Source organism: Phalacrocorax carbo, chromosome 4 (genome assembly GCF_963921805.1).
Source record: "Phalacrocorax carbo chromosome 4, bPhaCar2.1, whole genome shotgun sequence".
NCBI lineage: Eukaryota > Metazoa > Chordata > Aves > Suliformes > Phalacrocoracidae > Phalacrocorax > Phalacrocorax carbo.
This window is the reverse complement of record NC_087516.1, coordinates 36,302,818-36,314,893: the sequence shown is the minus strand read 5'-3', so window position 1 is coordinate 36,314,893 and position 12,076 is coordinate 36,302,818. Positions and strand designations below refer to the sequence as shown.

The 12,076-nt window shown below is 41.3% G+C and overlaps 1 protein-coding gene across 2 annotated transcripts in view; it reads left to right on the top strand.

Moving 5' to 3' along the window:
- The window catches only part of SNX25 (sorting nexin 25), a 92,959-nt gene that overhangs the window by 76,867 nt on the left and 4,016 nt on the right, over positions 1–12,076 (top strand). The window contains exons 12-17 of one of the 2 annotated variants that reach the window (XM_064449606.1): positions 1,360–1,404; positions 2,097–2,210; positions 2,728–2,892; positions 7,847–7,964; positions 9,176–9,242; positions 11,082–11,263. In XM_064449606.1, the coding sequence (XP_064305676.1) occupies positions 1,360–1,404; positions 2,097–2,210; positions 2,728–2,892; positions 7,847–7,964; positions 9,176–9,242; positions 11,082–11,263 (691 nt within the window). Of the gene's footprint in view, positions 1–1,359; positions 1,501–2,096; positions 2,211–2,727; positions 2,893–7,846; positions 7,965–9,175; positions 9,243–11,081; positions 11,264–12,076 lie in introns of both variants that reach the window. The other variant, XM_064449605.1, reaches the window with a different exon arrangement.

Sequence of the window (12,076 nt, the reverse complement as noted above, 5' to 3'; positions counted from 1 at the left end):
AATAGCTGTGCTGGGAACCAAGCACGCTTTCAGACATCCAGGCTGGTGCTTTGTATTCTGTCTGGGTGCTGCTGCAGCTTTTTTTTACAGAGAGATGTGAAACCTAGGCCTCGGATAGCTTTTCCAGTGGTCCATGTCCAGTTTTAGGGAGGTGTGCATTGTAGGGAATGTTCTCCATGTACAGCTCTGAACAGCTGTAAAATATGAAGATACGTTTTAGCTGTGGTTAATTTACAATGGTGATGTAGCCGCTTGTCAAATGATCAGTCACTAGCTTTAAGTGTTGTCAGGCCTTTACAGGCTTCTCAGAAAACGTGTCATAATTATATGAATTGTAAAGATTATTCTTATTCTAATTGGATTGGTTAAGTATTCTTTTAAAAAAAGGCCCCAAAAGCTTAAAAATCATTACTTTTCTCAAAAAGATTGTGTGAGAGAGGTATTTTATAGTTACTTTTCTGTTATTTGTATGTATATTAAAACAGGCATTTGAGAGTTTGGCTTGGCCAAAAAAAACCCCTTTGTATTTTATGCATTTCTTTATTTGCCTTTCCTAATCTATTTAGCTGTCTCCTTCAAATAAGTAAACAAAAATCTCTTACTGTTAGGACATAAGGGTGAAATTCTTGGTGGTTCATCAAGTTAAATAATATGGCCACACAGCTGCCATTGTCTCAAGAAAAATCACTTAACTTCTCTGCTGTAGTTTTCCCACTTGCACAATGCAGTTAATCGCTCCTCCTTCCTCTGGCTGTTGTACAGCTTGATTCATTACTACTTCTGTAAAGTTGTGAGCCCCTCAGAAATAAACACTGCATGGATACCATGTGTTCTGTGCGTGCAGAATAGCTGAAGTGAGTGGAGAAATTGCTCTGAGACAGCACCAGCTGCCACAGAGCCCAGCTGTAGAGCTGCTGTGCCTGGCGTGTGGGTGAGCCTCGGCACACGCACTGGGAAAGAAGGTTGGGAATAATGGGAGAACAGTCAAGAAAATGCAGGCAAGAGAGATGAAGTATTGGTAAGCAATCAGAAAGCTATGTGGTATGTGACTTAAAAACTGAAATAATACACACAGCTGTTTGAAGGAGATACGTATCAGGGAGATTTGCTCATAGCCAGCAAAGCTGTATGTCAAGTGTAATAGTGTCTAGCTGGAGGACTGATTCAGGGCTGATGTAGCATTTTGGGTAAAGTTTAGTCTGTTAGGGGTATTGCTCCATGTGTAGCCTTTAAACTGCAAGAGAAGCATGGGACAGTGATGATGACTGAATGTGCAAGCCAGTCATCTGGCAGCCCAAATGTTCCACTGTTTGCTCTCAAAAGAAGTATACCTTAATCTGATCCTTTCTTCCCCGCAAGGTTTTAGAAGAGAATGGAGAGCAAGTGCCCTGTTACTCTGTCATGGTGAGTTTACAGGAAGTTGGTGGAGCTGAAACTAAGAACTGGACTGTTCCCAGGAAGCTCAGTGAGTTTCAGAACCTACACCGGAAGCTTAGTGAGGTACGAATCTCAGTTAGGGGAGGGAGACGATGCAAATTGCTAAAAGTTGTCGGAATGACACTTGAAGAGCAGAAAACCAGATAAACATTTAATATTGCCAGTTTTTATGCCAGCCTTTTGGCTTGTAACCTTTTAGAGCTAGTTTTCTGTCTGCATATCTCTGGCCTCTGTGAGATGCTTATAAAACTTGTTTATAATGTTTTTATTTTAATAATGATTTTTTTAGTGGACTAACCCAATGTCAAAGTGGTATATGCTCTGCACTGTCATGCAAGAGCCTGCTTTAAAAACTAGGTTTTTGTCTCTGGCTTCCAGGGAGGTATTAGAAAAGACAGCTTTTGAGGACAGAGAATATTTTCTTTTTCAGTGCTTTAACCTTTCTGCCTGATAAGGGATATGCAATGATGGTGGTGTGAAGGGAAAAGGGCTTTGATGTGTCAGCCCGTAGTGGGTGAGGGAGGTGTTCTTCAAGGTACTGAGAGGGGTGTGGAAGGGAGATGAGAGTAGAAGGAGTCTTTTCATTTCTGTTCTGAACCACCTGTTCATGTGTCTTTCTGCACATGTATGTTAAGTGAGCTCTCTCTTCTCCTACACAGTGTTTTCCATCATTAAAGAAAGTTCAGTTGCCTTCCCTCAGCAAGCTGCCCTTCAAATCCATAGACCAGAAATTCATGGAGAAATCCAAGAACCAGCTTAATAACTTTCTGCAGGTGAGAAAACAAAGACAAAACCAACAGATGTCTAAACAGGAGAACTGAATTGTGCCTCTGGAGTGGATGTTGTCTCTCTGTTGAGAGAGCCTAGAACAAATAGGTCAGATGTAATGTTTGACTCTGTAAATGTCAAAGTTGTCTAAAATGCCTGAAGTTGAGATTAGTTTGCCTGATAGTGACCATTCCTCTAGTGTTAATTTAAACTTTGATTAATTAAGGAATAGTAAATAATGAATCCTGTAATTGCCGCTTCTTAACCACAGCACTTTGCATTTCTTACAAAGTAGAACTTTTTTATTTAAAAAAAAAAGTTGTAAGATTAAAAACTTCTTTCATACTAGTTTTCATACTTTAGAACTAGCTTCTTGAAGTATCTTTGAGACATGACATTTTTTTCTTACTCTACCTCTGAGCCATGTTTTAATCTGTTTCATTGGGTGGCCTGACACATCTTGTTCCTTAACAAGAAATATTTAATTTACATGTGGTTTCTGTCACTATTTTTCTTTCATAGAAATTGCTCTCTGATGAAACACTCTGCCAGAGTGAAGCACTTTACGCCTTCTTGAGCCCATCCCCAGAGCACCTCAAAGTTATTGATGTGCAAGGAAAGAAGTCATCTTTTTCACTCTCCTCATTTCTAGAACGACTTCCTGGTGATTTGTTTTCTCATCAAGAGGTAAGTGGTAGAAAAGTAAACTTCCTAAATTTAATTACTTAACCAAAGTGAGCAGGGAGAGCCATTAGTATAACACACATGAATGGCAGGTAGTATTGGAAGGCATTTCTAAAGGTCACTTTTAATTTACTTTAAGTGAACAAAGAGTCAGGAATAAGAGCTGTCTATGAATTTTAAAGGTGTTTATTAATACAATGAGTTTCCTGCCCTTTGATAAATATATATATAGGCAAATGCAAATTGCAGTCCACATGGGATTGTTTACTTTTTATAGGAGAATTTCCCACTTCTTTGTGCCCTTGACATGCACATTTCGGAGGGTTTTCAACAGGTAAAAATTATTCTCTCTTAGGAAGCTTTTCTTGGCAGGGGGAACAGCTGTGTGTCCCTAATAATTCCTGGACAACTTCTGAAGCAAAGCTACTTTTGACAAAGAATTGTAGCAAATGGCACAGGCTCACTGAGGGAATCTGCACATACAGGTGGGAGCCCATGTGGGCAAACCAGTTGGAGAATTTGATACCAAAGCAAAAAACATCATTGTCTTTCAAAAGGCAGTGAAGAATAGATCAGTAACTAAAATAGCTCATTGACTAAAATTGACCATAATTCCATGGTGCTCTATTCTGTGTGGTTCATGTTGCGGATGTACAGCCTCCAAGGAGCTGTTTCTATGCCCCTTTTTAGTTGTACATTATATAAAATATTGCATATTTATATAATATTATATATAAAATAATTCTGTTATAGTTGTCTGCCGTGGATGGGCCTTCTGCAGGATAGATGTAGTTTGGGGAACTTGTACAATTCTAGTCTGTTAATAGGCAAAAAGGTGGTCTTGCATCTCTCAGGAATAAGAAGCTCCTATATATTTTCATTTTTTAAAATTGCACTGTATTTGCACCTCGGTGCTGAATGCACGTTTCCCATTTCAGAGTAATAAATATAAAGGAAGTTTGAGAAACTAATTTTACACTTCAGTAGAACTGCAGTAGAACTGCAGTTCTATAACCAGAAGTGCGTTCACTAAAATGACTGTTAGGTAGAAGCAGCATAAAAGCATAGAAGCATGAAGCTATTTGTATTTCGCCCTTTAACTGAAAAGCATCCTCAAGAAAAAAGCCGGACGACATGTATTTTGTATTATGTGAATGTGTAGGAGGAGATAGGAAATATGGGAGAAGGAAAGGGAGTTTGTAATGAGAGTGCGTGAGAGAGGAGAGAGAACAAAGAAATTGAGCAGAAATGAAGCAACTGGTACTGAAAACCTGAAGAAAGTAGAGCAAAAATGCCCAGAGAACGTGCCAATGTCGGAACATAACTTCTTGCACAGTTTAAATGTAGTATTATTTCTTGTTATTTGTGGGACTGGGAGCTTAATATTGATTAGACTGTATTATGCCAGGCACTGTGCAAATGCAGTCAAAGACCATCCTGCTTCACATCCACCTGCCCTCTCCTTTCCCTTCCTTCGCTAAACTTAAACATAAGAGACAACAGAATAGAGATAGAAGGAGTATAGGAAACTGTTAGACTCTCTGAATCAGTATGGCAGATGTTTGTCCTAGTTTAAAACTAATGATAAAATTAAGGGGAGGGAGGGGAATTGTGAGGCAGTCTGGGATCAGCTCTAATTTTTCTTGGACACCCTAGTCTTTTAGTGTGAGCTTTAGATCGGCTCAGTCTTGCCAGTGATAGCATTTTGGATAATTTAGTAAAGCAGTTAAACTAGGGTTAAATTATTTGGTACAAGGTTGTTAATGAAGGTAGTTGTGTTAAACCACACATTACAAAGCTGTTACAGTTGTGGTCTCTCTGTAACTAAGAATTCCTAGTTTAGTTCGTGCTTTGGACTTCGTGGAAGAGAATGCTCTCATACTGCGCTCTCTTTGCCTTTTACGTCTCCTCTCACATTTCTCAAATAATGTGTAAGAGCAACAATATTACCTTGAGTGCTGTTTTCAGGATGAGATATTGCAGCAATTTCAGATCTCTCATATATACAGCTCCTTGGACAGGGCTAGCTTTAGAACATATTTCTTAGCTCTCCAGGCCAAAACCAAATCGGAGGAAAAAACACAGTTGATATCATCCAGAGGAAGGGCTTTCAGGTTTATGAACTGTTAATGGATAGGAAATGCACTGTGGTGTAAGAATTTACACTTCTCGCTGCATTTTTCTGAACGATAGGGGATTCACTGAACAGCAGAAAAACAGGGCAGGGACCTCAGAGAGTTCATTGGCTTTGCCCTCTTGCTCCAAGCAGACTCAGCTGTACCGGCAAAATTCATGTTTGTCTGATGTGTTTTTAAACCTCTGATAGCTGGTGTTCTCTAGCCAAGCAAGGCAGTCTATCCCAGTCCTCAGCTACCTTCATGGTTAGAAACCTTTTCTTACTGTCTAACCTAAATCTTCCTTCTTTAGCCAGCTAGCTCTTGTCCTGTCTGCAGCAAGCACAGAAAAGTTTGGGTTTGGATCATCTCAGTTGTCAGGAGCTACTACTTTCCTTTTGTCTTCTTTTATTTCTTAGACTGAACAGTCCCAATTTCTCCTAGTTTTTGTTAGGTTATGTTTTATTTAGTTCTTATGGGTTTGCTCTGGATGTACCTGGTTATCCATATTTTTCCTGGAAATGTGGTGACTAAAATTTGAAATACAATGCTCCCACTAGGTTTTGCTATTCCCATGTATGAAAATAATTTTAATATATACAAACAGTGTTCAAGCTTAAACATTTGTCTTTTCCACAGCAGTATGGCCCTGGGATTTTTTCTGTAGTCTTTTCAGTATCAATTGTTTCGTTTCCTGAATTTACACAGTGAGTTACTGCTGCTTTGCATTTGTCTTTATCAGACTGCACCCTGTGGGCTCACCTGCAAATTCAGTAAGCTTATTTTCCGTTGTCTTGCTCAACTGCTCAATGAAAATATAGAACGATGCCTACTATGAAAAATTAAATAAACCATAATTTACTGAAAAATTAAAATAAGGAAGGGCCAAGAAGCATGTCAACCAGAAGAAGATAGTGAGCAGGACTGGAGTTTTCTCTAGACTGTGTCCCTGGAAAAAACTCTGTTCATTGTCAGTGAATTTGTGTGCTTGCATGGTAAGATGGGTAATGATTTATGGTTTCCTTTTGTGGTACTGGTGTGGCTTTTGTTTCCCTGCCTTTGGTCACAGCTTAGCCTATCATTAGCAGAAAGCTTTAAAAGCTGGGGACTCAGGAAGCTGCAGAAGTCAGTAAACAAGGGAGTCTATCTGGACATTTACAGTGCACTTCAGTGCTGTGGGGTTCTTTGTTTCGTTTTGGTGGTGTTGGGTTTTTTTTTTGTTTGTTTTGGTTTGGGTTTTTTTCTGGCTATGAGGAGAGAAGCAGCATCTCGAGCAGTGCTAGAAAAAAATGCCAAATGTGACCTGGGAAGTGAAGGGTACAGGATATCTAAGTGTTGTAATATACAGCACCATGGAGCTACTTATTTATAGACTACTATGCAGCGTCATGCCTGGAGACTGGAAATGTTCCCAAAGTCAATGATGGGCTTAAGATGGGATTTGGAGGGTGTGAGGAAGGAATAAGACACTGATGTACAGCTGAGACACAGCAGGATACTCTCTGTATAGCAGAGTTCAAATGGCAGGCAAGGGATAACTGAAAGATTGTGACCGTAAGGCCAAGAAAGACACCAAAATAATGCAAGAGAATTAGAGCCATGAAGCAAGTTTTCCAGACTAGATGATGGGGGCAGGGGAGGAACCCCCAGTATTAGATGATGGAATGATAAGGGAGAAAGGAAGGCAAAGGAAGAGATGACGGATTTCTTTGGAAAACGGGTCTGAAGACAGAGAATCTGTCTGCGTGCCATTGTGCCCATTCCTGAACCAGAGGCTGGGGCATTGCACCTGCTTCGGTGGGGGGGAGGTCTGCCTCACTGCGACTTTGCCCTGAGCATAGGCAGGCAGGGGAAGATCCAGGAAAGCAAGGGGATGTGCTGGCTGCCATGAGTAATAGTAGGTGTTGTAGTCCTGATGCTGGAGCAGATCTTCATGACACTGAGAAACACCTGCTGTCTGCTCTCTAATCTTGAATAAATGGTACTGCCAAAACTGAGGTGGTTCAATCCATTCTTCTCCTGTGAGTCTATTCTGAGTAACTCTACTCCCTACTCCACCCTGAGCTTGGGTATCCTCAGGCTCAGGTCACTAAGTATCACCATATTATGTTTCTACCTGGGACTGGTACTTGTTAACGGTGCTTGTCTTTGCAGTGGCCGGTGGTTCTTCCACTGCTGGGTTTGGTTCCTGGCTTACTGCAAGGACAAATTGCGGGTGTCTGATCCCACTGAGTGGCTTCAGCTGTGCAAGGCACTGTCTGCTCTCCAGGGGAGCCAGCTACCTGCTTCTCCCTGTGCAATAACCAAAATTTCCCCCTTTCTTCCTAGCTGCTTGTGTTGCAAACAGCTCCAGCTGGCTAGCTCCCTGTTCTGGATGTCCTTCATGGGTGCTGTATCAGAGGAGGCTTTGCAATCACATTGAAAGGAGTGCCAGGTCCCTCCTTACAGCTCTCACCTGCTTCCTAGCAGTACATGGCTCCCACATCACCTGCTTTCCCTTGCCCAGCTAGTGTTGGCAGGGCAATATAGGCAGTGAACCCTGCACATCTGGGGAGATCCACCCAACACTGGGGTGGTTACTGGGGCAGGGCTGCGGGCAGAAGATCTAGCAGTGGTGGTGACTCCAGCAGTGCAGTGTCCTCATCACTCTTGACTGGTGGGAAGTGCAGTCCCTTTTCAAGATCCCTGATGAGGTTCCTGCCAGCAGCAGAGTTGGTGGCTCTAATGCCTGTCCTTGAGAGGGCTGGCTGTGCTCCTTCCCTAGAGCGTGGCACTAACTAAATCCATTCTGGAAGAAGGATGGGGAACTGCAGTGCGTACCCATGTTGTGTCTCTCTTCCTAGGAAGAAACGGAGGAGGATAGTGACCTGTCGGACTACGGAGAGGAGGTGGATGGGAAAAGGGACTCTCTTGCTGAACCATGTTTCATGCTGATCGGAGAGATTTTTGAGCTGCGAGGAAGTAAGCTGTAAACCTGCTTATTTGCTAGTGGAATCTGTTGGCCAAGAAATCTGGGGCGCTTTGTAATTTAGATTTTTCTGCTGTTTCAATAAGTGGAAATGTTCTTGCAATCTATTTAGTGAGTTTGTTTGGAACAGAGCTGTTCTTCAGTAGTTCATAACTTCAGTGCTTTTGTTCAAAAGTGAAATTCCAATATAACTTGGCAGTAAAAATATAACTCGTAGGGGAGAGCATTTGCATTCAGTCGTCTTAAGTTTTTAATTAAAAAAAAATTCTGGGAGAAAACAGAAAAGTAGGTTTTCTGTAAATAGGCTATGTGTTAGAATGTATGAATTGAGGAAGGATGGCTTTATTACAGGACATGTCACTGGTGAAGGAACGTAATTTTAATGTCCGTTTTAAGTGTATTATGCATGCATTTTAGTTCTACAATTTGTATGGTGGAAAAGATGCTAGAATTGTGGCATCTCTCAGTACCAGGTTTTTTTTCCTCCTTTACGTAAGTGAATGATGGTAATGAAGAAAACTACTTTTGTTTCTATTTGAATGTGCAGCCGCACTCGACGCCCTATAAAATTATTTACAGGGTAACTATTACAAAATGCAGCACCTTCCAAAAATGGCAGATGTATCTTCCAGATATAGACTTTCTTGTGCTGATGGTGAACAGCATGAAAGAAAGATTAAGCAGTAATTACTAGGGCTCACTCACACTTGTTTCCTTTATTTGGAATGAAAAGCGAACCGCCTGGTTGATTTGAGTGAAAATGTTTTCAGAATTTTAAAGATGCTGCTGTGTGTACAACTTTATACTAATAAGGAGGAAAAGCACGTGAATTTTGATGGGTTTTCTTTCTTCTAGTAGAACAAGGGGTTTGGCTAGTTTTATGGCTCAATAAACTTGAAATATTCTTAAACATAAAAGTTTATAAACTACAAATGCTTATTACAGATATGATTATATAATCTGCAAGACTTAAACCATATAGCGACCAGTACAGGGAAAGCAGCCAAGAAAATGAGACCCATGTACAAGTAGTGAAATCTTCTAAAGGATTGTAACAGATATGTTTACTGTTGGGTGGGTTGATTGTTGGTTTTTGGGGGGGGTGGGGGGAGGGGGTGGGTGGGAAGGTTTTGGACATGACCATGGGTTCCCTAGTGTTATTAACCTCTTGACCTTTATTTTCTGTCATTTTTTGTTCTTCTAGTGTTCAAGTGGGTTAGAAAAACATTAATTGCACTAGTACAAGTCACTTTTGGAAGAACTATCAACAAGTAAGTAGCTGTCATTTTAACTGAACTTGCATCATTGTTCTATGAAAAAAAGGCTGGGAGAAGAACTGTTAAAAAAAAATCTGGGCATTCTGTTGTATGTGATGAGCTGCATTTGTTTTCCACAGCTCAGTTTATAAATACGTTGATTAGAGAAGACACAGATATGTGAATTATCTTTTTCCCTGTTTTTCCCTCTACGCAGGGCTTTGCTTTTGGAAGAACACAATATTTCATGGGATTTCATTACTTCTATATTTATGTACATTTATGAAAGACTTGCTGTCCTCTTTTTCTGAACAACCTGGTTCTGAATGCCTTTTATTAGTTTGTGATTTATCTTACAGTCCCATGAAGTTTTTTGCCAGATCTGAAACTAGGTTTCTGGTTTAAGTAATTTCTTTCAAGTCAAATACATATTTCTCTGAAGTGACTGAAATAGCGTTTATATGTGCTGAGAACCGTTAATTTATAACATGAAACCTGTACACACGTAACAGTGATGTCTTTTCATAAAGGTATATTTCTGTATCATTTGAAGACATGTCTGCCAGGTGAGACCTGGACGAGGCTATGAAATAAGCATGCGTGTCTGTACATGCCTTTCATGTGTAGAGCTGTATCATTGGTCAGAAAAATTCTGGAAAAGTACTCCTCCTCTTGTCAGATATGAAGGCCTACAGTAAAACATGATTCAGTAGAGCAGATGATTGTTACAAACACTTTTCCCGTGACTCTTTGATCAAGACCAATGTTCTTACACATGATGTTTTTCTTACAAAAGTCTGTGAATCTGTGATTTCTGTAGCACATTCACATAGGCAAAGGGCCACTGAGAATCTGGTGAAATGCATTGTTTTGCTTTGGTGTGGCAGTGGGACTCTTAATCAGGTAAGCGTCAGAGCCCAGAAATCTACCGGCAAAACAAGCTGTTCCTTCGTCCAGTCAGTGACTAAATTTGCACGTGCCAGCATGGCTTTTAAAACACCTCACATACATTGTGTAGCGGTGAATTGGATAAGAAGTGATGGAAAGCCATGCAGTTGACTGCCGGTGAACTGGTGGTCTCTGACAGAGACCATTTGCTGAGTTTCCAATTGATCGGTTCGTTTGTTCGCACACTGCTGATAACCAGCATGAAAGACACCGGAGAGAGGACAGAGGGAGAGCGTGTGTGAGCACAGCATGCATGCAAAGTTGCTATATAGCTTTTTACATGTTGGTTGAATTTTTACATTTATTGATTTTAAGGGGTTTGGCTGTACTGTGGCCCAGTTAGGCCGTACTGCCTGGAGCCTGCTGTCTACCTCAGACTCCTTGTGGTGAAGGCTACAGCGAGTGCCTGCAGCCACAGGAGGAGGCTGCTATCTCCATTTGTAATCCCTTCACTGATGTGCTCTTCATATCTGTGAGGGAACTTGTTAGCTTTTATCAAAACTTCATCTGTTTTTATCCCACCAGGCACATGTGTGCACGCAGCTAGTTTGGAGTTAGCTACAATTAGCTGATTTTTACGTCCTTACCCAGTGGAGCCTTTGTACTGCCCGTCCTTGAAATATATACACATTTCAGTGTAGTACTTGTAGTTGTGATATATGTTTGTGGATTACACTGAAATGTAGACTTCTCCACATCTCAGTCAGGTGTCTGGAGTGACCTAGATCCTAGAGCTCCCAGAGCTGAATACGACTTGCTGTGTTGCTGTTGAAATCAGCTCAGGTAAATTGGGCTAACCACATGAAAACAAGCATTGCTTCCACTGCTTTCAGGAGTAAAAAGAATAAACCTGCATAAAATGTGAAAGACCAGCTCTGATGTGCTCCCTTCTACACATCTTTACAGGCAAATCCGTGACACTGTGCACTGGATGTTCAGTGAACCAATGCTTGTTTACTACATTGGTGTGTTTCGGGATGCTTTTTGGCCGAATGGAAAGTTGGCGCCACCACCGAAAGCCAGGAGCGATGAACAAAAGCAAGAGACAAAACAGAGAGCACAGCAAAAACTACTTGAAAACATTCCAGGTGAGATCACTTTCATTCTGCTTAATCATGGATTTAATAACTAGTAAGGAAACTAGTTAATTATATAGTGTTCTGCTGTATTTTAGATTTTCCTGTAGAATTGTCAGTTATGGTTCTTTGCATAAATAAGGATAACTTTGGCCTCGCTCTTCCTCTCTGCTGTCTAGTGAAGGGCATGGATTCAGGTGTTACTGATGAATTCAAAATTCAGTATCGCTGTACTTCTGTCTGTATGTAGTATTTGTCAAGGAACCTAAGTGAAGTGAAGACTCTCTCTGCTGGTTCTCTGTGAGCAAATACCTGGTGGTTCTGCTAACTGGAATTACTTGACTGTGGTGAGTGGACCCTGGCTGGATGCCAGGTGCCCACCAAAGCCACTCTATCACTCCCCTCCTCAACTGGATAGGGGAGAGAAAATATAATGAAAGGCTTGTGGGTTGAGATAAGGACAGGGAGACATCCCTCACCAGTTACCACTACAGGCAAAACAAACTCGTCTTGGGGAAAAGTAATTTAATTTATTACCAATCAAATCAGAGTAGGGTAATGAAAAACAAAACCAAACCTTAAAACACCTCCTCCCCATCCCTCCCTTATTCCCAGGCTAAACTTTGCTCCTGAATTCTCTACCTTCTACCCCCACAGCGAGCACGGGGATGGGGACTGGGGGTTGTGGTCAGTTCATCACACATTGTCTCTGTTGCTCCTTCCCCTCAGCGGGAGGACTCCTCACACTCTTCCCCTACTCCAGCCTGGGGTCCATCCCATGGGAGACAGTCCTCCAAAAACTTCTCCAACGTGGGTCCTTCCCAT